Here is a 27,812-nt window from a genome sequence, read left to right on the forward strand (position 1 = left end):
CTCCAAAAACTCCCTAATATTGGCAACCCTTGTCTTCTTTAAGAAAAGTCACTTCAGAATGAGTAGAGTTCTTTTACTAAGCGCAAGTCATTTTTACAAAGTGGAACCTGGGCTCACTCCCACAATTCTTTCTGGGGTTCTTGTTCAATATGTTTTGTCCGTGTAGGCGGAGATACCTAAAAACAAAGTGCGTAACTTTTACATTCATTCGCCACTCCCCCCCATACTAACCCAGTGCTCCTCCTCCCAAATAGGGTAACTTTGGCAGTGTTGAGCTCTGCCGCTATGACCCACTCCAGGACAACACGGGCGATGTGGTGGCAGTGAAGAAGTTGCAGCAGAGCACTGCAGAGCATGTACGCGACTTTGAGAGAGAAATTGAAATCCTCAAGTCGCTTCAGCACGACAACATTGTCAAGTACAAAGGAGTGTGCTACAGCGCTGGTATGTATAGTGGGTTTACATTTAAAAATAAACTAGACATCGTAACACACAGTGACATCTCACTGGCAGCCAGGCTGCGAATTTTCGAAGCTGTCGCCTTGCTGCAGTTCTCCACACATAAGAAATTCCCTACGTCAGGGAAGACCAGTTTACCCACAAAATTCCCAGCAGCCCATTAGAGAATTCCGTAGTTGTAATGAAATTCTGCAAAGCGTGGTTTGTGGGCGGGGGGGGGGGGCGGTGTCGGGGGGGGTGAGGAAATTAGGAAGCCGAAAGTTTTAATTGTGTAGTGTAAATATATCTTGACCAGCAGCAACCTATCGTAAACACATCAACAATGAATTAACTCACTTGTGAAAATATATTGGGGGGAAAATTGGGCTGCTTTGCGCCTCCCATTAGCGCCCCCTTAGGGTGCTAACGGGCGGGGCGTGGCGCCGCCAACGCCTCCCACGAAATTCAGCTGAAGGTTGGCGGCGCTACGCCGCCAGCGATGACGTCATCACCGTGGGCAGTGCCCCGCTCACACTCCGGCTGCGATCTTCGGGAGTGCCCCCTGACTTACTGCCGGACGATATGTCTGACAGGGTCAGGGAGGCCTACCTGCGGCCAGGGCGGCGCTATTTAAAGGCGAGGTGCCAGGTGGCCATTTTGGTTGCTGGCCGCCTGCCAGCACCTGCCTCTGCCCCCGGCCCCCCCCCCCCGCGGAGTGCCGGCTGCGCTCCAAGAGCCCGGCACTTCTCTTGAATGCCAGGCTCTTTTGCCGGCACTCCCGATCCCCGGGGGCCTAGCTGGGCCCCGGGTCACGCTTAAGAAGGGGAGGAAGGCCTGCAATACCGCGGCGCGATATTCCTTCGGAGTGCCCCAAGAGGGAGGTGGGGCGCTTCCAGTAGCGCCCCGCTTCCCTCTTGGGGCGCTACCACTCAATTTCGGCCGCGGGGGCGCTAATTTTTCCAGGGTGCTAAAAATAGCGTCCCGGCAAAGTTAACGCCCCAAAGGGGGCGTGACTCAATTTTTAGCCCATTGTGTAACTCGCTGCATGCCATCCTATCGTGTATGCATTTCATTGAAAAGTTGTCCATCTTGTGTGTGCTCTTACATACACAATGGATAAGTACAATGGAACAGAAGGTCAGGTTATGGGGGAGGAATTCAACTTGAACTGGTTTCCAGGTGAAATGGGTAGTGGAATCAGAACGATTGCCCGAAGGCCTGATGGAAATTGGGTCTTCGGCCTCGTTTGTATTAAACAGGTGAGATGAGGATGCCAATCGGGCATTCCGATGCAACTCGCCGGTCGGGGCCTGGCCAGCTCTGATGCCAAGCCAGCCTGCGGGTAAGTCCTGGGGCACGGCGGGGAGGGGGGGGGGGGAATCCGAGGAGGGTGGGCCCGGGATGCCAGCGCCCCGCGGTATTTTTGGGGAGCCAGAAGGAGCAGTTGCTTTTCCTCCTGGCTCTGGCTGTTTTCTGAGCTGCCTCCAGTGATATCTTTAGGAACCACTGGTTAGGCTGCTCAAGACCCAAAACAACTTGCCGGACCAGTTTCAATTGTGGTCTTGCCACCAGCGTTAGGACTCAGATTTGCATATGCAAGGCAAATAATGGACATAGAAGTCGCCGGCTTCCAGCTTAGTGGTCAGCGCTCTTCCGGGGGAGATTGGGTGTAGGAGATCACAACCCAAAATTGATCCCTCCAACATTGACCTTATGCCTAAAAACAGGGCAACAAAGGTTGAACTTCTCCCCCTATGACTGTCGCGCATATAATTTTTTTTTGTCTTAACAGGACGGAGAAACTTGAGATTGATTATGGAGTACTTGCCTCACGGAAGCTTGCGTGACTATTTACAGAAAAACAGAGATCGGATTGATCACAAGAAGCTACTTGCCTATGCTTCTCAGATCTGCAAGGTAATCCATTGTCATATCTGTATCTTGCAGAACACCCTCCGACAAATTACACAGTGTACACCAATTTTATCTTGATTGGCATTGTACTGCAGAAATTACGAAGCTCTACCATTAGTTCACAGACATGGGTGCAGGCACAGAATTGGAGCTATGATGTTGTAGCCTAATCTCTGACCCACACTTGGGTTGAAGGAGGCTCCGCACCAGCAACAGAGCCTCTCGATTTCTGCCTTTGGTATCACCCAACTGGGAGGGCATTTGAGAATTCTTTATTGATGCTTTCCCTTTCCTTATTCTTCTGTCTGCCAGTAAAGTAAGTTATATTTCAGCTGCTATGTAAGGTTTTCATTGTGTCAGATCTCCCACAATCTTCAGGTTTTGCAACCCCAAAAATAGCGTGACCAAATTAAAAGAAATTGTTCGGTAATTACTATTAAGAATAAGTTGCTGGCTGGCTTCAGGACAGAAAGCAGAGAGTAGGGGTAAAGGGTAGCTATTCACAGTGGCAGAAAGTGGGTAGTGGTGTTCCACAAGGATCAGTGCTGGGACCACTGTTGTTCACAATTTACATTAACGATTTAGACTTTGGAATCAAAAACACAATTTCAATTTGCGGATGACACCAAATTGGGGGGATAGTCAATACTGAGGAGGACTGCAACAAATTAAAGGAAGACATTAATAAACTTGCACAATGGGCATATATTTGGCAAATGAAGTTCAACACAGAAAAATGTGAGGTATTACATTTTGGTGGGAAGAATAGGGAGGTCACTTATCACTTGGAGGGTGCGAGTCTAGGTGGGGTAGAGGAACAAAGGGATCTCGGAGTACAAATACACAAATCACTAAAAGTTGTGATGCAGGTTAGCAAGGCCATAAAAAAGCAAACCAAGCACTGGGGTTTATTTCTAGAAGGATAGAATTGAAAAGTAGGGAAGTTATGCTAAACCTGTATCGAACCTTGGTTAGACCACACTTGGAGTACTGCGTACAGTTCTGGTCGCCATATTATAAAAAGGATATAGAGGCACTGGAGAGGGATGATACCAGAAATGCGAGGGTATATATATCAGGAAAGGAATAACAGGCTGGGTTGCTTTTCTCTTGAAAAGAGAAGGCTGAGGGGTAACCTAATAGAGGTCTTTAAAATTATGAAAATTTTTGATAGTGCGGATACAGTGAGAATGTTTCCACTTGTGGGGAAGAGCATAACTAGAGACCATCAATATAAGATAGTCACCAAGAAATCAAATAGGGAATTCAGAAGAAACTTCTTTACCCAAAGAGTGGTGAGAATGTGGAACTTGCTACCACAGGGAGTGGTTGAAGCGAATAGTATAGATGCATTTAAGGGGAGGCTAGACAAGCACATGAGGGAGAAGGGAATAGAGAGTTACGCTGATAGATTTAGATGAGGAAAGATGGGAGGAGGTTCATGTGGAGCATAAACGCCGGCATGGACTGGATGGGCTGAATGGCCTGTTTCTGTGCTGTATATCCTATGTAAGTATTCTCCCCTACAAGTTGGTTAATTTGCTGCAATGAATTGTGCAGTGTTTTCTTTTTGTATGTGGGTGGGGGCGGGAGAAAGAGCGAGAACGATGCATGATGTTTGCCTCAGTTGTGGAAGAGAGTGTGCTAAATGGAATGTTATATAGTATATAAGTCTTCGCAGAAAGTGGTTTGCACTGCAGTCTCTTGCAAGTTGCAGCTCAGTGTCTGCCGTATAATGTCCTCAAAATGCAGGACTCTTACTGGGATCGTTGCCTGCTGGATCAGCACAAAATCCACCTTTGTGCAGATAAGTGAAACCAGGTGGATTGCTAATTTTCTCACTGCTTGCTCTGCACGCTCGTGTAGCTTGCACGAGTTCAGCAGTCAGTCAGTTGCTGTCACCATACTAGACTGGCAGTTTTATTTCAGGCCAGATTTCTAATTACTTGTCATGTAATAAAATCTGCAAATTACAATCCCAAATGTTTAGGGAAAAATGTAATCGGCAACCCAAAATAAACACATGTTTAAAGCATATTCACAGCCCAGATACAAACGTGTCATTTTCGCTGTCGTAAGAAACCGTCACTGCTTTGACTGCAGCAGATACCGATTTTGTTGGATCATTGCAGGGAATGGAGTATCTTGGAACCAAGCGATACATACACCGAGACCTGGCAACGCGAAACATTCTCGTGGAGAATGAGAATAGAGTGAAAATTGGTGACTTTGGTTTGACCAAAGTTTTACCGCAAGACAAGGAGTATTACAAGGTGAAAGAACCAGGGGAAAGTCCCATCTTTTGGTAAGGCCAATTCAAAATGAACTGTATGTCTTACTTGTGCACTGATGTAACTTTTTGGGGAGTAGGATCAGGGCTCTATGCTGGTTTTTTCTGTATAGACATTTTTAGCAAAACCGTGTACTGATAAATCAAAGGATGTTATTTTGCACTAAGCAATTTGTGTTATACAATAATTCAAATTAAGGAATATGTAAAACACAGCAAAGTGGGAATTCAGTGCTAAAAAATTGAATGATCGGATATTTTGAATTCAGTGAATATTGGGTGACTTCAAGTTAAGACAGTTGCAAATGTAAAAATTCACCTTTCATCTAATGCAACCTTCAGCAATTAATCCTCCCAAAATCTTGCCTTGATCCAAGTCAGATTGCCAGCAGATTTCTCAAAGTGAAGCAGAGTAGCAATCTTTGCATACAAAGTAATGATGCTGAAGTCACAAACCGATTCAGTGAAATTTATTCAGACTTTCTTATGAAACTAAGGATTGTGCTTTTTTTTCTAAATTGTGCCATTTAACTTCTGCACAACACAAGTACATATTGCGGTCGGTTTCAGAAAAGCTACTTTTGGTTACCTGATTCTGTGTATTTAACGAAATATAAGATACACAATACAAGCCCTTACCTCTCAGCTTGTTTATACACACAATATGGTGCACTTAACATTGTTGCTTTAACTTAATCAGCATCATTATAAACCCCGAGTGATTTGAAAGTCATCTGATTTGATTGTGACAACTGACTGCTTGGGAGAAGTGTAACTTAAGGGAACACCGAAAACTCACCATTGGCAGCAAAGAATTAAATCTTTGATGTTAGCCACAGAAAAGTAGGAGCAGTCACCGCCACACAAGTCTGAGCTAATGGTTGAGTGCTGATGAGCGGAGCCTGGATGCTTTTCCACAGGAAGAGTTGGAAAATTGAAGGATAATTCACCCCTGATTGGTCTTAATGCCCATTACTGGTTGGTTAGGGAATCACGTAGGCAACCGAGTCCCAGGCATTTGCCCATCAGCTGACGGATGGGATGCAAAATGAACAAAATAAAAAGTAAAAACTCATGATAGGGATCACACCCATAATATTACATTGCCATTTTTTTCACAAGTTCTAATAAAGTTCTTTCTCACTTGCAAAGCAATAATGAAAGCATCTGGTGGGCGATCCTCTTTAGAGTCATAGGGGGAGAAATTGGGTGGAGCCGCAAATGGGGCGCCAAGCTTGCCTGGGCGCTGGATTTAGCGCAGCGTTTGGAGCAGTAGCGACCGCCGGAAATTCAGCTTGAGCGCGCCAAGAGGGACACGGGGCAAGGCTCGAGGCGCTCCGCGTCCCTCTTAGGGCGCTGAAACTGAATATCGCAGCGCAATGTGCCGCAGCGCCACATGCTGCGGCACGGCGCGCTGCGATACTGCAGGCCTCCCTCCCATTCTTAAGGGGGAGGGGCCTGCACCAGCGCGATCAGAGATCGCGAGTGCCGGCAAAAGAGCCCGGCACCGAGGAGAAGTGCCAGGCTCTCGGAAAACAGCCGGCAATGCCGCGGGGGGCGATCAGGAGGCCAGGGACAGAGGTGCTGGCAGGCGGTCGCCAGAAAAAACGGCTGCCCCGCACCTCCACCTTAATTTGCGCCACTGCCGCCACAGGATGGCCCCGTGAACCGGGCGCCATTTGCGAACGGCGCTACAGAGGCAGTCGCTGCCAGATATCAAGAACAGGGTGGTAGCGGGGCGCTGTGCACACCGATGACGTCATCGGAGTCGGCGCAGCGCAACAGGTTAACGTCGCTATTAGCACCCCAGCTAAATATCGCGGGAGGCGCGGCCAGTGGCACTAAAGCCACTGAGTGCCCTCTTTAGGCGCTAACTGGTGGCGCAGCCCACCGAATTTCTAGGCCATAGAGTCATAGAGTTATACAGCACCGAAAGAGGCCCTTCGGCCCATTGCATCCGCGCCGGCCATCAGGCCCTGTCTAATCTAATCCCATTTTCCAGCATTTGGTCCATAGCCTTGTATGCTATGGCATTTCAAGTGCTCATCCAAATGCTTCTTGAATGTTGTGAGGGTTCCTGCCTCTACCACCCTTTCAGGCAGTGAGTTCCAGATTCCAACCACCCTCTGGGTGAAAAAGTTCTTCCTCAAATCCCCTCTAAACCTCGTGCACCTTACCTTGAATCTATGTCCCCTTGTTATTGACCCCTCTACTAAGGGAAAAAGTTCCTTTGTATCTACCCTATCTATGCCCCTCATAATTTTGTATACCTCAATCAGGTCCCCCCTCAGCCTTCTCTGCTCCAAGGAAAACAACCCCAGCCTGTCCAGTCTTTCTTCATAGCTGAAGCGCTCCAGCCCAGGTAACATCCTGGTGAATCTCCTCTGCACCCTCTCCAAAGCAATCACATCCTTCCTATAGTGTGGTGACCAGAACTGCACACAGTATTCCAGCTGTGGCCTAACCAGCATTTTGTACAACTCCATCATAACCTCCCTGCTCTTATATTCTATGCCTCGGCTAATGAAGGCAAGTATCCCATATGCCTTTTTAACCACCTTATCCACCTGTTCTGCTGCCTTCAGGGATCTATGTACATGCACACCAAGGTCCCTCTGATCCTCTGTCTTACCTAGGGTCTTACCATTCATTGTGTATTCCCTTGCCTTGTTAGTCCCTCCAAAATGCATCACCTCACACTTTTCAGGGTTAAATTCCATTTGCCACTGTTCCGCCCATCTGACCAACCCATCTATATCGTCCTGCAGACTGAGGCTTCCCTCCTCGCTATTTACCACCCCACCAATTTTCGTGTCACCTGCGAACTTACTGATCATACCTTTTACATTCACATCCAAATCATTAATGTAGACCACAAACAGCAAGGGACCCAGCACCGATCCCTGCGGTACCCCACTGGACACAGGCTTCCAGTCACAAAAACAACCTTCGACCATCACCCTCTGCCTTCTGCCACTAAGCCAGTTTTGGATCCAATGTGCCAAGGCACCCTGGATCCCATGGCCTCTTACCTTCTTGACCAGTCTCCTATGTGGGACTTTATCGAAAGCCTTACTGAAATCCATGTATACCACATCCACTGCACTACCCTTATCCACACACCTAGTCACCCCCTCGAAAAATTCAATCAAATTAGTCAGACATGATCTTCCCTTGACAAAGCCATGCTGACTATCCCTGATTAATCCTTGCCTCTCCAAGTGGAGACTAATTCTGTCCCTCAGAATTTTTTCCAATAATTTCCCTACCACTGATGTTAGGCTCACTGGCCTGTAATTCCCTGGTTTATCTCTACTACCCTTCTTGAATAATGATACTACGTTAGCTGTTCTCCAGTCCTCTGACACATCCCCTGTGGCCAGAGAGGTTCTGAAAATTTGTGTCAGAGCCCCTGCAATCTCCTCCTTTGCCTCACACAACAGCCTGGGATACATCTCATCTGGGCCTGGGGATTTATGCACTTTTAAGCCTGCTAAAACCGCCAGTACCTCCTCCCTCTCGATGCTAATATGTTCAAGTATATCACAGTCCCCCTGCCCGACTTCTATGTCTACATCGTCCTTCCCCATAGTGAACACAGATGCAAAAAATTCATTTAAAACCCCACCTACATCTTCTGGCTCCACACACAGATTGCCACTTTGGTCCCTAATGGCCCTACTCTTTCCCTAGTTATCCTCTTGCCCTTAATATACATAAAACACCTTAGGATTTTCCTTTATTTTGCTCGCCAGTGTTATTTCATGTCCCCTCCTCGCTCTCCTAATTTATTTTTTAAGTATCCCCCTGCACTTTTTATACTCCTCTAGGGCTTCCTCTGTCTTTAGTCCTTTGTATCTGCCAAATGCCCTCCTTTTTTTTCCTAATCCATTCTCGTATGTCCCTTGACATCCAAGGTTCCCTGGGCTTGTTGGTCCCACCCTTGACCTTTACGGGAGCATGTTGCCATTGTACTCTCTCAATTTCCTTTCTGAAAGACTCCCATTGCTCCGATGTGGATTTTCCTACAAGTAGCTGATCCCAGTCCACTTTGGCCAGATCCTGCCTTATCATATTAAAATCGGCCTTCCCCCAATTTAGAACCTTTATTTCCGGTCCATCTCTGTCCTTTTCCATGACTACCTTAAATCTCACCGAATTATGGTCACTGTCACCAAAGAGCTCACCTACTAACACTTCTACCACTTGCCCGACCACATTCCCTAGAATTAGGTCCAGTACCGTCCTCTCTCTTGTAGGACTTTCTACATGCTGGCTCAAAAAGCTCTCCTGGATGCACTTTAAGAATTCTGCACCCTCTAAGCCTTTCACATTCTGACTATCCCAGTTAATATTGGGGAAGTTGAAATCCCCCACGATTATGACCCTATTATTTGCACATTTCTCTGAGATTTGCCTACATATCTGTTCCTCTATCTCCCCCTGACTGGGGGCCTATTGTACACTCCCAGCAAAGTGCTTGCCCCCTTTTTGTTTTTAAGTTCTACCCATATGGCCTCATTAGAGGAACCTGTTAATATATCATCCCTCCTTACAGCAGTAATTGACTCCTTAATTAATATTGCGACACCCCCTCCTCTTTTACCTCCCCCTCTGTCTCGCCTGAAGATTCTATACCCCAGAATATTGAGCTGCCAGTCTTGCCCCTCCCTCAACCATGGCTCCGTGATAGCAACAATATCATACTCCCATGTGTTTATCAACACCTTCAGTTCATCCACCTTATTCGCAAGACTCCTTGCATTAAAATAAATGACATCCAGCCTTGGCCTACTCCCTTGTGCCATTACATATTTGCTCTGCCTTCCAAGCTGACTTGTTTTTTCCTCTATATTTGGCTGTACATCACCCCCTATTCTAGCTCCACTCTGTATCCCATCCCCCTGCCAAGTTAGTTTAAACCACCCCAATAGTGCTAGCAAACCTCCCTGCAAGGACATTTGTCCCGTTCTGTTTCAGGTGCAACCCGTCCGACTTGTACAAGTCCCACCTTCCCCAGAAGCAGACCCAGTGATCCAGGAAACTAAAGCCCTCCCTCCTGCACCAACTCTTTAGCCACGCATTCATCTGCTCTATCCTCCTATTCCTATACTCACTAGCACATGGCACCGGGAGTAATCCAGAGGTTACAACCTTTGAGGTCCTGCTCTTTAATCTGCTACCTAGCTCCCTAAATTCTTGCTGCAGGACCTCATCCCTCTTCCTACCCATGTCATTGGTCCCAATGTGAACCACGACCTCTGACTGTTCACCCTCCCCCTTCAGAATACCCTGCAGCCGTTCAGTGACATCCTTGACCCTGGCACCAGGGAGGCAACAAACCATCCTGGAGTCACGTCTACGGCCACAGAAACGCCTATCTGTTCCCCTTACGATAGAATCCCCTACCACTATTGCTCTCCCACTCTTTTTCCTCCCTGCAGGAATTCCTTTTGACCAGAATTTAAATGGTTCAGAACTCAGAAATGGTCCTTTCATTGACACAGCACGTGCTCCAAAAATGCTACCCCACAGAATGGGAGGACAGGGGTTCATGTTGACGTATTCAAGATGCCTCTGTTGTTGGGGAAGCTGCGAATGGAAGTGAGGTGCTCCCAGACATGGAGTAGAAGGACGGCACCACTGAGCGTCCTGTAGCTGCCATTACATGCCATTGGCAGAGTTCTGGGGCAAGATTGCCTCAGCCATTAAATGGTGCACAACACTTGGAAGATTGAAGGGAAAATAATTACTTAAACAGAAACATCATCATCTGGGATTTTGATGATATCAGCAATGCCTGTAGAATGAAGCACATCTTGCGGCAGACTACATAAAATGTTAATTTTACTCACGTTCCCTACCACTTTTTTTTTATTTTTCTCTCTCTCGGTTGCTCCACACCTGGCAGTATTTGCCTCCCAAGAAGCTGGCTAGGCTATGCCCTCTCGGAGCTCTGTGGGGCTTGCTCCCGAGGTGAACACTTGAAGTTGTGGTTAGTGTCCACGACTGTTCCTTTTCTCTGTGAGGATTGTGCCTGATGGCACCATTTGAGTCCAGGAAGTTCCCAGTCCAAACTCATGTTCTTTACACAGCATGTTGAAGCACCGCTGTGCCTGGAACCACATGGATCCATTTTAAGTTTGGGCAAGAGAGCAGAACAGCTCAGGTTGTGATGGTTATGTTTTTGTGAATATCTGAAACAGGTACGCACTGGAGTCCCTGATGGAGAACAAGTTCTCCGTGGCTTCAGATGTGTGGAGTTTTGGAGTGGTGCTATACGAGCTCTTCACATACAGCGAGAAGACCAAAAGCCCACCATCGGTGAGTCTCCAACTTCTGTTGACTTGTTTCTCTTCCTACTTTGTTAGTTCTGTAATGTTAATACTGCTTGTTAATATGAAATACAGTTTGGAGTTTGTGAATATTACTACCTAAAGGATATTCACTGCAGGCTCTAAGTATTTATTATAGTGCATTCTTATATTTGTCTATTTGGTGGTTTTTGTTAGTTTTCCCAGTGCTGCTCATTTAAACGTTAACTAGTTTTCTGATATTTCTCCTCAATAAATTCTATTTAGTGACATTTTTTATTGCATTTTCAGGAATTCATGCGCATTATCGGCAGTGACAAGCAAGGACAGATGATTGTCTTCCATTTGATCGAGCTTCTTAAAGCGTGTAGAAGGCTGCCAAAACCAGATGGGTGTCCTGACATGGTACTGTTCACAAGCAACTTGCTCTTTAACTTTGTGCCTGCCTTGTGTAGATAGCTGTCTTTTCATTTGGAAAAAGTCGTTTGTAAAAATGGGCTAAATGCAGTTATAAAAACAGTGTGTGATTAGTTAGAGTATTCTTTGAAGTAATTATTTACCAATTAAAAGCTAGCAAGCAAGTTATACCCCTGTGATTATTGTTACCATTTAGTTAAAAACTCCCATAATGTCCCGTAGTGTATTAGAGAAGACGACAGAAATGCGCATAATGGTGTGACTTGTACAACCTCAATGGGTTTTGCAGGGAGTCATCAACTTGTGTGCAGCAAGCAAAATAAAATGGCTTTTCTCCACTATTGGAATGTGAAGAGTATAATGGGCATCCTGGCAGCACAGTAGTTCGTGAGGTGACGCACAGAGTGGCTGAACCAGATGTATTTGAGATTGCTGTCTTTCTCCCAGCAGTGCTGTCCCAAATCATTCAACTCAATTGAATTGCAGAAATTATGATTGGAGAGTGTAATGTAGATTGTCTGTATTTTGAAAGCTGCTGTTATTTTTGGTGTGCTTATTGATTCTCTTCCCATTTAATGTTTGAAATATTTTTCTTATTGGAGACCAATATTGTCCTTTCGAAATTGCAGTAGTTACCAGGGTATACAGCTGCAGGCTTTAATGGCGAGTGAGCCTGAGTGAGAGTACCAATATACTACCAAATTATGGGGAGCTTGTGCTGTGGGTTTGAACCGACACCCACGAGAAACTGGGTGCAGATTATCTAAACTCAATTCATGCATGAAATTGCAGCTGGCAAAGGGAGGAGATTTTCATTGCATTCGTCTGAGCCAGTCCATCTGATGGGATACAAGTCTCCTTTCTGCCGGCTGTAAGAGTTACTATGAGAAATGAGTTTGGGCCGTTTTAGCACTACATAGAATTTACATCACACACAAGAACAGGCCATTCAGCCCAAGTGGTTATGCTGGTGGTTATGCTCCACACGAGCCTCCTCCCACACCTCTTCATCTCACCCTAACTGATCCTAGTGTGTATGTGCCAACATCACGATATTGCTCATAATTCCACATTAGTGGGCACTAACTGGGCCGTTTCACTCAGGCTGGTGTAGGAAGTGTAAAAGATAATGGCCTAGAAATTGAGTGGGGTTAGCGCCCAATTAGAGGCGCTAGAGGGCCTTGCGCCGGAATTATAGCCGCTTCGGAAATTGATTTGGGCCCTACCATCGGCGTTAGCCGGTAGCGCTGCGCCGGCACCGATGACGTCATCGGTGTGCGCAGCGTCCCGGTTGCCGTGGTAACGCGGCCGGACGCCGAAATTCAGTTGCGGCCGCCTCGCCCGTGGCAGCCGCAACCAACGATTTTTCAAAAGTTTCTTGCTGGACTTAGCGCCGGTGCATTAAGGTGGCGCGGCGGCCGGCCGCTTTCCCGGCGGCCGCCTGCCCACACCTCCCTCCCCGGACTCCTCCACCACCCCCCCGCGGCACAGATGTGTGTGGGCCTCGAGCCCGGCACTTCTCCGAGGTGCCGGGCTCATTTTTCGTGCGATTCCACCGGCCAGCGGTCGGCTGCAGGCAGCTCCTCCTTAACAGAAGGAGGAGGCCTGCAGTACCCCAGTCTGCCGCACCGCATCGGGTGCCGCAGCGGGGGATTAGCGCCGCAATCCTGCATTCAGCGCCCATTGCGAGGCGCTGACACCCTCCATTAGCGCCCGCAGCCGTCTGGGCGCGGCGCAGCTGAATTTTTGGCGGGCGCAGCGGCAATTAACGCTGGCGCTAAATTTCGGGCGCTACAGCCCTGGCGGAGGCAAACTCAATTTCTAGGCCAATATTCCCTACTGGCTCAGTAGAGGGTGATCTTCACAGAGAGACTTACGACACAACTAGCTCACAAGAAACCCAGCCTTTGAGTGCTTGGTGTTGACTGTGAGTGATGAAAAAGGGAAAAGGAAATCCTTTTCCCAGCACCTTGTTGAGCACAAAAGTTATTTTTCAAACTTTTAAAATAAAACTACTTTTTGTAGCAATGTTCTGGTGGTGACATGCAATGTTCTCAAACTTACTTTCTAATCTTGATGGTGCTTGTTTCCAACCTCAGATGTATTCTACAATGATAGATTGCTGGGACAATGGATCAACTCACCGCCCAAATTTTAAGGAACTTGGTCAGAAAGTGGACTCGCTAAGGGATTCTATGGGAGGATGACTGTGCAGGAATTTCAACCGAGTGCTCTCTTGTCCAAGCACAACTGCTGCTTATCCAGTCTATAGCTGGCAGGCACCGTCCGCTCACTTGAACACCACACCAAATCGAGGGGACTAATCGCTATCCCATCCTGTTCAGCCAGGCGGGATCACTTTGGACTTCTTTCACAGCCCCTGGGAAATGACAGTCCTTCCCCAGTGGAATCACAATTCTCACCTGCTGTCTGAACAAAAAGTAATGGAGTGGGAGTTGTAACTGTGCCATGGTCTGCCCAAGTCAGGCAAGGCAACAGAAGGGCTTTGTATTGTAGCTCTTTTATAATAGGAGTTCTCTTTACGGAGGTTACACTTCCTTTATAGCGATACTAGGAGTTTTCTTTTCTAATGAGCATCAAATAGCCTTCAGTGGTGAATGTAAAACATTGTGTTGTCTGTGCCATTTGCACAGGAACTGGCTAAAGAAAAAAAAATCTATTTTGTATTTGCCCTTTGCAACCTAAAACTGCTCCAACATTGGATTCCTTCAAAGAGTGGAGAATAATGTCACTGTACAAAATAGCATTCTCATTTACACTTGTCATAGATTAGAATTTAATACAATATTGACGGGAATGTAAATGGGTACCATGGTATATATTAACTTAATTCTACTACTAAGGAAAAGGAACAGTATTTGGAGCTGAATAGTTTCATAAACCAACAACGCTGTGAATGCAAATACAGTGATGCATTAAACAGTGACTTAGAAAGTGTGCATTACTGTAGAATAATATGCATGTTGGGTAGGTGATAGGTTCCTAAATGATTTGCCAGTGGTGTGCGCAGTTTTGGAAATTGTCACTACGTAACGTCCTGAAGTAGCCACATTTACAAAGAAAGAAATATTTACTATGTTGTTTGTGATCTGCGATGTACAGCAATGAATAGCTAGTAGCCAACCTGATCAGCCATATCTATTATACTGCGATTATGTTTATATGTTTTTTCACACTTGGATCAGCTGTGAAGGAGATTGGAGTCTGTATGAAGAAAAGCTCGGGGATATTTTTGTATTTTTTTTTTACAGAGAAGAAAAGCTGTTTAGTCTACAAATAGGAGCTCCTGCCAAACCATCTTTGACTTCAGTCCATCAATCAGGCCCAGCACCACCTTCTCGAGGGCAACCGGGGTGGGCAACAACTAGCCAGCCTTGTCGGTGACGACCACATCCCGAGAATTAATTTTAACTAAATCATGTAAACCTTCTATAGTCCTTACTCCTCGATAGAAAATCATTCTTCAGTAAGTCATGAGGTGCAACAAAAATGTAAATATAAAGGGACCAGCACCTCAACTTTATATTTTTCAGTTTGACTGCAGTAAATAAGTCATTACAGTTGGGATTACTTCTGTGATGAAAAGTATGTATTTGCATATATATAAATATAGCTATATACGTATATGGAGAGCAAAGAAACTTTGGTGATGCAATGTTGATTGCTACCTATTTGCATTATAGCTTCCCATTCTCTCTCTCGTTTTTTATTTAAATTTTCTGCACTCTTTTGAAAGTTCTCTTAGAGCTGTACAGTACCTGTTTGAACTGAGTCGTTTCAAAGCATGTGCAGTAATTTCAGCAAGTATCAATGCTTCAGTGTTTCCGTGCACAGAACTAACGCTGAAAATACAGCCTTTGGGGACACCGTATATTCTGTACACAAACCACATAAGAGCACCAATGCACTTCTATCAGCATTGATTAAAGTGGGCTATACATTCAAATCTTTCATTTGTTAATTATTAGAGTTATGCACCTAGTAACAAGAACAGTGTAAGTCATGTGTGCTCATTTGCTTTTCCCATTTTGGTTACAAGGCAAAGAATGCAGCACTTTAGTGGTTACATGGAATGTTTTTTGACGGGTAAGGTGTGATGTAAAGCATTGTGCCGAGATTGGTCTGGTATTGGTTGACTGTAGGGCAGTGGAATGCCAACGCATAGTGCAGCATTTTCACATCCGCGCTGCATATTTAACAGAGCTACTTATCTCTGCTCCTTGTACTCCCTGGCAGTACAGCTTTTGGGTTCACAGTTTTGGAAAGGCCACCTCTGGGATGGAGGGATGCAGTCAACAGGTTGTTATCACTGAACTGTTTTTATCAGTAGCTCTGTTCCCAGTTGAATCTCTCAGAAATACGTTCCATCAAACAGCACTTTCAACTATTAAGCAGTACTTACCAGTCCTAGATTTATGACCAGTGTTATTGCTAGGATTTCACTGAAAGGCACTGTGCTTATGGAATGCTCTTGCAATGTTCATTTGAACTGAGTAAAAGCCCAGGAGTATTCTCATTGGCAATGGTAGTAAAGGAGCAATTTGAGGCAATGAATGAAGAGTAAGTACTGCACTAAAAGTGTATTGGTGCACTGAAGTATTTTGGCTTAAGTACTACTTCTGTATTGTATTACTACCAATATGCTAAATAAGCCAAGTGACAATACTGATCAGGTTCACATAGGTTGCTAATAAACAGTTTTGAATTATAGTAATTTTTTTTTTTAATACCCTGATAGAAAATTCTAAGTTGCCATGGTTGCTCCTTGGGCCACTGCAGGTAAATGATGATGCAGACTGAAGCTTTGACCAGAGAAAACTAGAAGCTATCTCTTATGGGCTAAATCAAAAATGAAAAGCTTCTATTCTGATGCTCATATCCTCAGAAGCCACGTTCCTTCTTGTTTGAAAACACAGAAGCAATTTAGATCTTTAACATACACGCGTTTCGATTTTATCTGTCCTAAAAAGTAAAATCTGCCCCTTAACTCCAGCACCTCAGTCATCTACATTCGTTTTGTTTTAAAGGATGCCTAATTCAAACAGCAACCTACTCAACAACATAGAAACATAGAAGATAGGAGCAGGAGTAGGCCATTCGACCCCTCGAGCCTGCTCCGCCATTCAATGCGATCATGGCTGACCATCCAAATTCAGTACCCTGTCCCTGCCTTCTCCCCATATCCCTTGATCCCTTTAGCCTTAAGAAATATATCTAACTCCTTCTTGAATATATTTAATAAGTTGGCCTCAACTGCCTTCTGTGGTAGAGAACTCCAGAGGTTCACCACTCACTGGGTGAAGAAATTCCTCCTCATCTCAGTCCTAAATGGCTTACCCCTTATCTTTAGACTGTGACCTCTGGTTCTGGACTCACCCGCCATCGGGAACATCCTTCCTGCATCTAGTCTGTCTTGTCCTGTTAGACAATGTTGAATGGACTGTGTATACTTCCAGCTGCCTGCAAAGTTTCTCCAACTCTTCAATCTAAAGTTCTTTGCTGTTATTCTGAATAAGGAAAAATATTCTTTAACAAGTAGACATTTGCAGCTTTCAGAACTGCTGCATCCATTAAAGCCATCATACCTTATTATTTGAACAGTAGTATATTTAAAGCGCTGCTCAGTATGGAACTCTCAGTAAAGTTGCTATTTACGTTTTAGTTAGGAGCATCAGTCATCCCGTGCTTGCTATATTGTTGTATGTTGGTGGATGCCAAATTTGGAATGTTTTCCTGAAACTGGCAAGGCTTCGCTACTGAAGTGGTTTGTAAAACCTGTGCATTTACTTTATATAGTGGCCACTCTGGTCCTACACATATTATAGATATATACAACAATAACTTGCATTTATATAGTGCCTTTAATGCAGTAAAACATCCCAAGGCGCTTCATAAGAGCGTTATCAAATAAAATTTGACACCGAGCCACATCAGGAGATATTAGGACAAGAAAGATGTAGGTTTTAGGGAGCGTCTTAAAGGAGGAGAACAAGCTAGAGAGGTTTAGGGAGGGAATTCCAGAGCTTAGTGTCGAGACTGCTGAAGGCATGGTCTTCAATACCTGAATAGATTTTTGTAAATTAGTTTTTTGCAAATTGGCTGTGAGAAGACCATCGCCAAAGCTAGACTGGATCTACATACCTCACATTGAATCAACATCTATCACTACTGTGTGTTTTGGAGCGTGCACTGCTTCCAGCTTTGTATCATATTCCTATCATTGAAATTAAAGTACCCACAGAAAGAAAGTGAAATTTGACATGGATAATCTTTCAGAGTCTATGGCCCGGATTTTACAGGGCCTATGAAGGCGTACTGTGTGTGTGTGTGTGTGTACGCCGTCTTAAGTGCCCCGCAAGTTCTGGATTTCCGCATTCCATGCAGGAAAACCCGTAACTTGCGATCAGTCAAGTTTCTCCTTGACAGATTGTCCCCATCCGCTGGAAATTCACACTCGCTGGTACAGCCCAACTACTGCCCAGCGAGTACCCACCAAACCCTTATGCCCAGTAAATGCGGGCATAAGGGTTTAAATAAATGTTGAAATAATTTTTTTTTAATGATTTAGTCATTCACTTACATTTAAAATTAGATTAGGTCAGTTTTGTTCTGGTTAAAAATGTTTAAATTTATTTTTCAAAAAATTAAATTTTTATTTTAAATGTTTAATTAAATGGCATTTTAATTCATTTTGAACCTTTGATGATTTATTTTTACTTCAGTGCTGTGATAGTGTGTTTTTTAGGGGATTCCTATTCTGCTCCTGGGGATTCTGTACGTAAATGGAATCCCCATAAGCATAGTGGGAATCACCCTTTGTCATTGGTTGGGGCGGCCCACGTGATCCCAGGGGCGCTTGCTAACCGCCTGCACCCCGGGATGCATGGGCCTATACGCAGGCTCAGGAGTGCAAGTCTTCGAAGGTCTGCAGCCATTAGGTAAGTATGGCATTTTCTTGCAGTTCGGAAGCATATGCGGGCGGCAAGCCTCCGATCGCAATTTTCAGCCCAATATTTTATTTGGACTCTGTTCCCTAGCCACCGATTCCATCCCCCGCCCTGGCCACTGTCTGAGGCTGAATCAGGCTGTTTGCAACCTTGGTGTCCTCCGCTCCTAAGACTGCCTACTGCCACTTCCATAATATTGCCTGTCTCCACCCCTGCCTCAACCCATCTGCTGCTGAAACCTTCATCCATGCTTTTTGTTCCCTCCAGGCTCGACTACTCCAATGCTGTCTTTGCCGGCCTCCCATCTTGCATCCCTCTGTAAACTTGAGCTCATCCAAAACTCGGCTGCCTGTGTTCTAACTCACACCAAGTCCTGTTCACCCATCACCTCTGTGCTCGCTGACCTACATTGGCTCCCGATCCAGCAATGCGTCAAATTAAAAATTCTCATCTTTTTCAAAGCCCCTCAATGGCCTCGCCCCTCTCCATCTCTGTAACCTCCTCCAGTCCCACAACCCTACGAGAACTCAACGTTCCTCCAATTCTGGCCTCTTGAGCATCCCCAATTTCCTTCGCCCCACCATTGGTGTCTGTGCCTTCAGCTGTCTAGGCTCCAAGCTCTGGAATTCCATCCCTAAGTCTCTCTACCTCTCCTCCTTTAAGAAGCTCCTTAAAGCCTACCTCTTTGACAAAGCTTTTGGTCGTCTCTCCTAAAATCGGTGTCAAATTTTGTCCCGTCAATTCCTTGCAGCAGAAATGCACTAATGTTCAGTGTACAACTTTTAATGCATTCAAAAAGGACTCCAGAGTAAGACGGTGCTGTCTGTTGGGAATGTTGATCTGATACGAGCCAAAGGATTGCCACTAGATTACTAGGAGGGGAAGGAATACCTTTGTGTTTCAATTGAATTTTAAAATTATAATAATGCTGGTTGTTAGCAGATATAATTTTATTTGGTGCATCAGTCAAAATAAATTCAAAGATGGTGCTACTGGGACATCATTTGCTTCGGAACTTGAAATGACCTGACCACCTCTTTAGATAATAAGTGATGTAATTTCAATCAGCAGGCATTCGAGCTTCATTCTAAATTAGCAGTCGAGCAGATTTGTAGGCATGATTAGGTATTTCCTGCCAGGTTCCCATGTTCACAATGCACGTGAATGATTAAGTCATCAGAAAAAAATGGTGTAAGAAAGAAACTCCACAGGGACAGCTTTTAATTTTAAATATAAACGTTAACTGCTTGTGAATTGTGAAGAAGAAAATGTTTGCTTACTTTAGAGACACCACATTCTAGCTGCAAGTGTGCTTTTTGTTAAAAAAAAATGCTAATCCTTTGAATATTACTGTTTCTGCAGATTTTTGAGGGTGTTTGCAGTTGGTAGTAATTTAGCCCATGAAACATCCATCATCACTGAGCAAGCGTTCGAGAACAAAATGTAAATGTGTTGCATGGATCCAATTGACCCTTTCTCTGTCTATACATAAAATGACACTGTACCTTTGGTAGTAATCCACAGTGATCTAGAATTCTTGTAGTTTTACTAGGAGCTGCATATTTCTAGATTATGATTAATTTCTTGTAGCCAGCCCTTAAAAAAAATTGTTGTGCCCAGCATCAACGATGGCTGTACAGGAGGTGCCAATTAATGACAGTTGTGCAGAACTTATTTGGAGAACGTTGACTAAATGCATTTACGAACAATGAACCCTTCAACCTTGAAATGACTGCCTTATGACCCTTAAATCGGACTATCTGAACATTGAAACCTAATTGATGATTTCCAGAATGATTTTTAACATGCCCATCCTGCTGGTTATCTTATTGCCTAAGTTACAATTCCCTGGAACTCTGCTCTAGAAGACTTGAGAGAAATCCAAGGCAATGATTCACCATGGTCATTGACAATCTGGCATTGTGTACTATTTGAGAGAGAGAAATTACCATTTACGTAGCCTCAGACCAAAGCTATATTCACAGAAACTAGTAACTTAAATCACTAAATGTACTGTAGTTTTGGTCATCTTTTGACTCTTAACTTGGGAGTTCTCAGGGTTGTGCACTCTTCATTGGAAGGAGCTCCTTCACTCATTATCCAACCTTAATTCAGTTCACGTGCACACAATCTCCAGTTCTTTGGTAGTGCAGTGGTTGAAAAGCTTTACACCTTGATCTCCTCCCTGCTTTTCAAAGGCGTTGAAACATCTTGTTTCATTCAACTCTACAAGAACAGTTTCTTGTTTCTAACAAGTCTAACCAATAGCTACCAAGTCTTTTGATTCCACCCTTAAACTTTCTTCATCTACTGATATTCTTGACTTCACTATTTCCTTTGGCTTAAATGGACCTCCCACTTCGCCATTGTGAAAGGTGCTTCCAAGAACATCAGTTTCCTTTTTCGTGCCAAACACTTCTTTCTCCTCAATAATTTTAACTCTCCGTAAAGTCCAATTCCAGACAGGTTATAATAGTGTTTCCATATGTAGAGAAGCTGTTCTTGCACCTCAAAATCTCAGCATCTGAAAGATGATGTCTTTCTTATTACTTGACTCATTCTCCATTGCAACCTTTCTAATCTGTTTTATCAATAATATAATGGTCACTGTTCCTGCTCCTCTGAACTTTTCCTTCTCATTCCTTGTAAGCTCCAAATATCCCATTTTACACAGTGTTGCTGATTGTGTTGAAATCAAATTGCTTCACAGTGTCACGGGGCTTAAAGGATTAAGTTATGAGGACAGGTTGCATAAACTTGTATTCCCTTGAGCATAGAAGATTGAGGGGTGATCTGATTGAGATGTTTAAAATGTTAAAAGGATTCAATAAGGTAGATACTGAGAAACTATTTCCACTGATGCTGGAATTGAGTACAAGGCGCATAATCTTAAAATTAGAGCTGGCCATTTAGAAAGGAAATCAGAAAGCACTTTTTCATGCGATGGGTAGTAGAAATCTGGGATTCTCTCCACAAAAGGCTGTGGATGCTGGGTCAATTGGAGCTTTCAAGATTGAGATCGATAGATTTGTGTTAGGTAAGGGTATGAGGGGGATATGGAGGCAAGGCGGGTAAATGGAGTTCGGGTACAGCTCAGCCATGATTGAATTGAACAGAAGTGCAGGCTCAAGGGGCTGAATGGCCTCCTCCCTGTTCCTATCTCAAAAACTGTAGAATTCCTTACATTAGCCTTTTCATCCTCCTACAATGTTTTAAACCTAGCTTGGTGTCAGGTAATCGCTACTTCCTGATTTTCCCTGTCCCGGTCTTTCTTCAAACTTGCGTGCACACTATGAATCTCGGTTCCTGAATTTAAAAAAAAACAACTCCGCTTTGACAGGCACCATTTCTCACGCCTGCGGAACTCCCGGAGTTAGACCATAGTCCATTCTGTCTGCATGATTCACTTCAATCTGGGTCATGCAGGTGACATATGCACTGATGGTAAACTAAGCATCGTATTTTGCCGAATAATCCTGATTGTTGGTGAGCTTTCTACAGTCGTTCCTCCCCTCACTGATCGGTCATAATCTTATGATTTCAAGACTTGCTTCATTTAAAGTTGTGCTACTACAATTTAAACGAAGAAAAATCGCCGCTATTTTTTTTTTTTACAGAAGCTAAAATAATGGCATCTTATATTCATTTTAATAGAAAAAAAGTATTGTATAAAGTTGTATATTTTGGGTTAGTTTACTGGTTGCCTTTACTTTGAAAAGTGCATTTATTTCCTCCTTTTCATGTTACGGAGGATGTGGCATTTGTTATTGTACCTTGTACTGTAAAAATGCATATACTGTGATAAACAGCAGTAAACGCATATATATATATATATATTGTGATTAAATATAAAAACAGTCTGTATTCTGCTGCTGACTCATTACTTTATCGCAAGTTTAAATAATCTGGAAACAGCTTCAGAATGTTACGATGCTTGTAAACTATTGTCCAAGATGCATATTTTTTTTACCTGCGTTTTAATCAGTGTGCAATGTTTGTTGGGAAAATAATAAAATAAAATCATGATTATTTTTACAATTTGCAATATCGCTTGCTGTTCAACTTTTCTAAGGTTAAACATATTTTGATTACTAGCGTGTGAGGAGTTCTAGCTGGTTTTGTCCAAGACTGGGTTAAAAAGGGATTTTTAAAAAAGGATGTTCCTTCATTCAAATACTATATTGTGTTACGAACAACTGTTTTAACTCCGAGAACAAATTGAGTGGTGGTTTATATGTAAGTCTGCAAACATGTGCTTTAAGGAGTGAACGCACTTGCAATAGGTGAATTATGTATCACACCCTGAAATATATATATTTTTTTATTCGTTTATGGGATGTGGGTGTCGCTGGCAAGGCCAGCATTTATTGCCCATCCCTAGTTGCCCTCGAGAAGGTGGTGGGGAGCCACCTTCTTGAACCGCTGCAGTCTGTGTGGTGAAGGTACTCCCACAGTGCTGTTAGGTAGGGAGTTCCAGGAATTTGACCCAGTGACGATGAAGGATCGGTGATATACTTCTAAGTCAGGATGGTGTGTGACTTGGAGGGGAACATGGAGGTGGTGGTGTTCCCATGCACCTGCTGCCCTTGTCCTAAGTGGAAGAGGTCGCGAGTTTGGGAGGTGCTGCCGAAGAAGCCTTGGCAAGTTGCTGCAGTGTATCTTGTAGATGGTACACACTGCAGCCACGGTACGCCGGTGGTGGAGGGAGTGAGGGGGAAAAATTTGGTTGGTTTGCGCCTCCCATTAGCGCCTTAAGAGGGCGCTAATGGGGCACAAAGCAACTAGTGCGCAGCGATGTTTGCGCCGCTCATGAAATTAACCAGACATTTTGCGGCGGCACTAAACACTACCGCCACGATCTCCTGCGCCGGCAGATCGTGACACCAGTCAAGAGTGCAAAGCCCTGGTAGCGCCCCGGACCGGATATTGAGAGCCGCCCCCTGTCTTACCGCCTGCCGCTAGCAGCGACAGGTTGAGGCGAGCGTTTTGCAGTCGGGAAGGGACTGGGGGAGTGCTATTTAAAGGCGACCACTTCCTGCCTTATTTTGTTGGTGAAATTTTTGCACCACGCATTCTGAGTGAGAGAGAGAGACTGCAGGAGATATTCAAAGCTGTGTTGAGTTTTGGTACTGAGCAGCACTTTGCAGGTTCTTCCTGATTTGATCTTCCTTGCATCGATTTAAAAGAGAATATGGGGGCTGCACTCTGAGCTCTTTCCCTCGGCCTCCTTTGTTCTTTCCAACAGATTTGATGTACAGGTCTCTCCAGGCCGAGATTCAAGGCTGCAAAGAGCAGGGTGTGGATGGAGAGCAAGATCGACCCCTTTAAGAACTGGCCGGCGCTAGTGTGTCTGTGTTCCATTGCTGACTGACACCACATGAGCTTCACCAGGGCTCTGAGGTAGTGCCTCGCTCCTCAGCCTTTGTGCCTTAAGACAGATGTGCAACACCTGATTTAGCACTCCAATCACCTCCAGGGGCGATAAAAGCCAAGTTTGCAGTCGGAGACGATAATTAGCGCCAGGCGCTAATCTTTGTGTCCGGCTGATAATTGCGCCCCAAACGGGGCGATACCGAATTTCTCCCCCTGAATGTTTAAGGTGGTAGATGGGGTGCCAATCAAGCGGGCTGCTTTGTCCCGGATGGTGTCGAGCTTCTTGTGTGTTGTTGGAGCTGCACTCATCCAGGCAAGTGGAGAGTATTCCATCACACTCCTTACTTGTGCCTTGTAGATGGTGGAAAGGCTTTGGGGAGTCAGGAGGTGAAACACTCACCGCAGAATACCTAGCCTCTGACCTGTTCTTGTTGCCACAGTATTTGTGTGTCTGGTCCAGTTAAGTTTCTGGTCAACACCAGGATGTTGATGGTGGGGGATTTGGCGATGGTAATACCGTTGAATGTCAAGGGAGGTGGTTAGACTCTCGCTTGTTGGAGATGATCATTGCCTGGCACTTATGTGGCACGAATGTTACCTGCCACTTATCAGCCCAAGCCTGAATGTTGTCCAGGTCTTGTTGCATGCAGGCATGGACTGCTTCATTATCTGAGGAGTTGTGAATGGCGCTGAACACTGTGCAGTCATCAGCGAACCTCCTCATATTGAGCTAAATTGTATTGGCCCAGTAATTCGGGTCCCAACGTGTGAGTAAGCACCGTGTACTCACGCGTGGGACCGATGGAATTGCCGGTTTTCTGCATGCACAGCGCATGCGCGGGAAACCAGCATTTCCGATCCTCTGAACCAAGGGGTTCAGAGGTGGAATGCGTGTGCGCAGGAGTCTGCGCGTGCGCGCTGAAATTCCTTTTTTTTTACAGGGTTGCCCGTGCGATAAGGCCTCCAGTTTTTACGCGAGAAAAAAGCAGACGTAAGTACTTAGTTTTAAAAGGTAAGTGGTCTATTAATTAAAGTTAGAATTTTTTTTCCACAGGTTTATTATTTTTAAAGACTTTACAGTAAGGTAAGTGTATTTTTAGACCCGATTTGTTAAAAAATTATTTTTTTTTTAAATTTGAATAATTGTTTAAATTAGTTTTTTTTACAGTTATTAATAGTTCATTTAATTAGTGGGGTGTTTTTTTAACTTTTATTTGAAGTTTAAGTACTGTTTTGGGCGCCCGGAGTTTTCATGAGTTTGACAGTTCTTACTATCAAACTCATTAATGAACTTTTGCAACCTCCGATTGGTTGCCCAGTGCTCACGTGATCCCAGCCGGCTCATCGAACTAACTACGCCACTGGATCGCGCAAGCACAGTGCACCGGGAGCTGAACCGGGCCACTGACAGGAAATCCACGCAGGGCCAGGCTTCAACTGTCGGCGCGCTATGTAAGTGTAGGTCGGGGGCTTGCACCCGCGAGAAGCCCCCGACACCAATTTCTGGGCCAATATCTTTGCATGTGCGGTGCACATTTAGGTACCTACTTACTTCAGAATTATACTGTGATATATTGTTGGGATTATATTAGCTAGAACAGCATCCATATACTTTGAGCTTTTTAAATTTTATGATGCTCATCAAGGTGATGGTTGTTGGTTCTGAGGAACTGTAAGGTTTCGCAAGAATTTTGGAAAATTTCTATAGCCCCGAAGATTATTTTTGATTAAAGAAAACCTGGGTGGAATATACCTTAAAAACCCAGGGTATCAAAATGGCTGTCAGGCCTCGTGGCAGGAGACAAAGACAGCCTCTCCCATGGCTGGCTGACAAAAAGGATTTGAAAACACCAGCCTGTGTGTATGCATGAAGTACTTGAAACTGTCAATCAACTGCAGTTTAGGAAGTTTCAACCACAGGACAAAAGGATGTTTGTTTACAGAACTCTCTACAATGTTGACTCAAAGGCTTAAGTACTTAACTCTGTCAATCAATTGCGGTTGGGCGGTGACCGCAGGACAATGCTTTGTTTACAAACCACTTGAGTGATGTTGACTCAACACTTAAGGATGCCTGAGACATTTTGTATTAAGCACAAACCAGTTAAAATGAATGGGTAATACATTCAAAACCATTACAGTCAATGGGGACAGATTGATCCCTTTTGTATAGCCCAGATACATCCAGATTTGGGCACGAAGACAACGGCTCCCAATGGGGTATAAAGATAGCCTCTCGGGAAGCCATTATCTCTCTCTCTGCCGCCTTGCCTCCGTGTCCTGCCTGCAAGAAGAACAGCTCAGGAGCCCGCCCAAAAAAGTGGAATACCAGCAGTTACTTTTAAATACTGGGGTATCTCTACTTTGGGGCGGTGAAGAATACAGACTGCAGGGGCATGGAGCAGGCGTTTCACTGGTGAGCATAAAACTTTCTGGCCCATTACAAGGCAACCTAGATAGGTATAAGGGGTGGGAGTTAAGGGGAATTTTTGTTAAATTGTAATTTTAGTTAATTTTCCCTCGCTGTGTCTGTTTTCTCCTCCCCTATTAAGCAAAGGTGTGCTGTATTAAGTAAAAGTGCTGTATTAAGTAAAAGTGCTGTATTAAGCAAAGGTGTGCTGTAATAAGCAAAGGCGTGCTGCAATAAGCATAGGTGTGCTGCATTAAGCAAAGAGTGCTGTACTAAGCAAAGGTGTGCTGTAGTAAGCAAAGGTGTACTGTATTAAGTAAAAGTGCTATATTAAGCATAGGTGTGCTGTATTGATTATTTTCAATTTATTTCTTTTTATTTCAATATACATACTGGTTGTCTTTGCACCCAACCACGAGTCTCATTTTGTCTACATCGCTACTGAATAAGTCCGGTGGTCAGAACCAGAAAAGGGGAGTGATTCGAAACCGCATGGGGCTCTGGAGCAGCTCAGATACTTCTGACTGGCCAGAGACAATAACTCCAGTATATACCCCCCCTATTTCTACAGAACGGAACATTAGAATATAAATAGGAGCAGGAGTAGGCCATACAGCCCCTCGAGCCTGCTCCGCCATTCAGTAAGATCATGGCTGATCATCAACCACCACTCCACTTTCCCGCCCGATCTCCATATACCTGTCTTCCCCTAGAGAACACACACTATTTTATTGGTGTCATACACTCCTAGAGCAGGCATATTATGTCAGATGCAGAGTTACGTTACCTCTGCTCTCCCACAGTCTCAGGAAAAAAACAGCTGCTGCAACACGAGTGAATTTTTCCTGTCGCCTCGTGACATCTCTGAGTGGGATTGCCAAATTAGGGGCCATTTCGTGTTGTGCCCACAAGGAACTGGATTGAGATTGTTCAAAATTATTCATCTCGGACCCTTGCAACCAACCACAAGCATATATTGGGATGCAGTGTGGATTCAGCACTTCGATAATGAAAGACAAATTAAATAAACATGAGCGTCAACTATGGTCCAATGATTGTGGCAGTCTAAGGCCCACCCTGAGGAAAACAAAGGGGAGATTTTAACTCCCGAGTGGGATGTGTGGACTGCCCGGTAGTTTCCGTGAGAGGCCTCATTTGCATCCCGCCAGCCAGCTGCCTATCCGAAACAGGCGTAAAGTGGCAGCTTGCAGGCTGCCGACAGGCAAAGATCAGGCGGTCCAGAGGCTGCTCGGCTGTTGTGGGGTGGGCGGGTCGGCGGGGTCCTGCAGGTGGGAAGGAGGAACGATGGGTGAGCAGAGTCCCAGACTTGCGTGGTGGGTCCTGCAGCTCCTTCCCTCACAAAGAGAAGTTCAGATCTTGCCTTTAAGCTTCTGCTTCTTCCCCAACAGGTTTCACTGAGCATTAAAATGCCATTGGGGTCCTATGCACGCCATAGATTAGAATATATCAGTGATGCTTCCACCTGAGTCAGGCAAACGCCTCAGCCGCTGTCAAAAAACCCAGAAGGGTTAAAGCTGCTGCGGGCCTGGGATGGAGCATAAAACAGAGCTGCTAGACTTTAACTCCCATTCCACACAGTAAATCCATGTGGCTGGATTATAAAATTCCCCCTAAAATGACACATTTCAATGACTAGGAGCTGGGTTTCTGAGAGTCAAATATTCAAA

At 44.8% G+C, this 27,812-nt stretch overlaps 2 protein-coding genes across 6 annotated transcripts in view; one reads left to right on the plus strand and one right to left on the minus strand.

Annotated features, from left to right (window-relative positions):
- Positions 1–22,379, plus strand: part of LOC147124821 (tyrosine-protein kinase JAK2-like) — a 414,008-nt gene extending 391,629 nt beyond the window's left edge. For 2 of the 3 annotated variants that reach the window (XM_085993603.1, XM_085993613.1), the window contains 6 exons: positions 255–444; positions 2,231–2,355; positions 4,485–4,657; positions 10,849–10,966; positions 11,248–11,361; positions 13,473–22,379. In XM_085993603.1, coding sequence (XP_085849729.1) covers positions 255–444; positions 2,231–2,355; positions 4,485–4,657; positions 10,849–10,966; positions 11,248–11,361; positions 13,473–13,580 — 828 coding nt within the window. In that variant the 3' untranslated portion in view covers positions 13,581–22,379. The remainder of the gene's footprint in view (positions 1–254; positions 445–2,230; positions 2,356–4,484; positions 4,658–10,848; positions 10,967–11,247; positions 11,362–13,472) is intronic. The other variant, XR_015079093.1, reaches the window with a different exon arrangement.
- Positions 1–27,812, minus strand: part of dnah6 (dynein, axonemal, heavy chain 6) — a 1,317,984-nt gene that overhangs the window by 1,264,602 nt on the left and 25,570 nt on the right. The gene's annotated exons all lie outside the window — the stretch shown is intronic.

Source organism: Somniosus microcephalus, chromosome 1 (genome assembly GCF_052327205.1).
Source record: "Somniosus microcephalus isolate GS21.2 chromosome 1, FLI_Smic_1.0, whole genome shotgun sequence".
NCBI classification, from domain to species: Eukaryota; Metazoa; Chordata; class Chondrichthyes; order Squaliformes; family Somniosidae; genus Somniosus; species Somniosus microcephalus.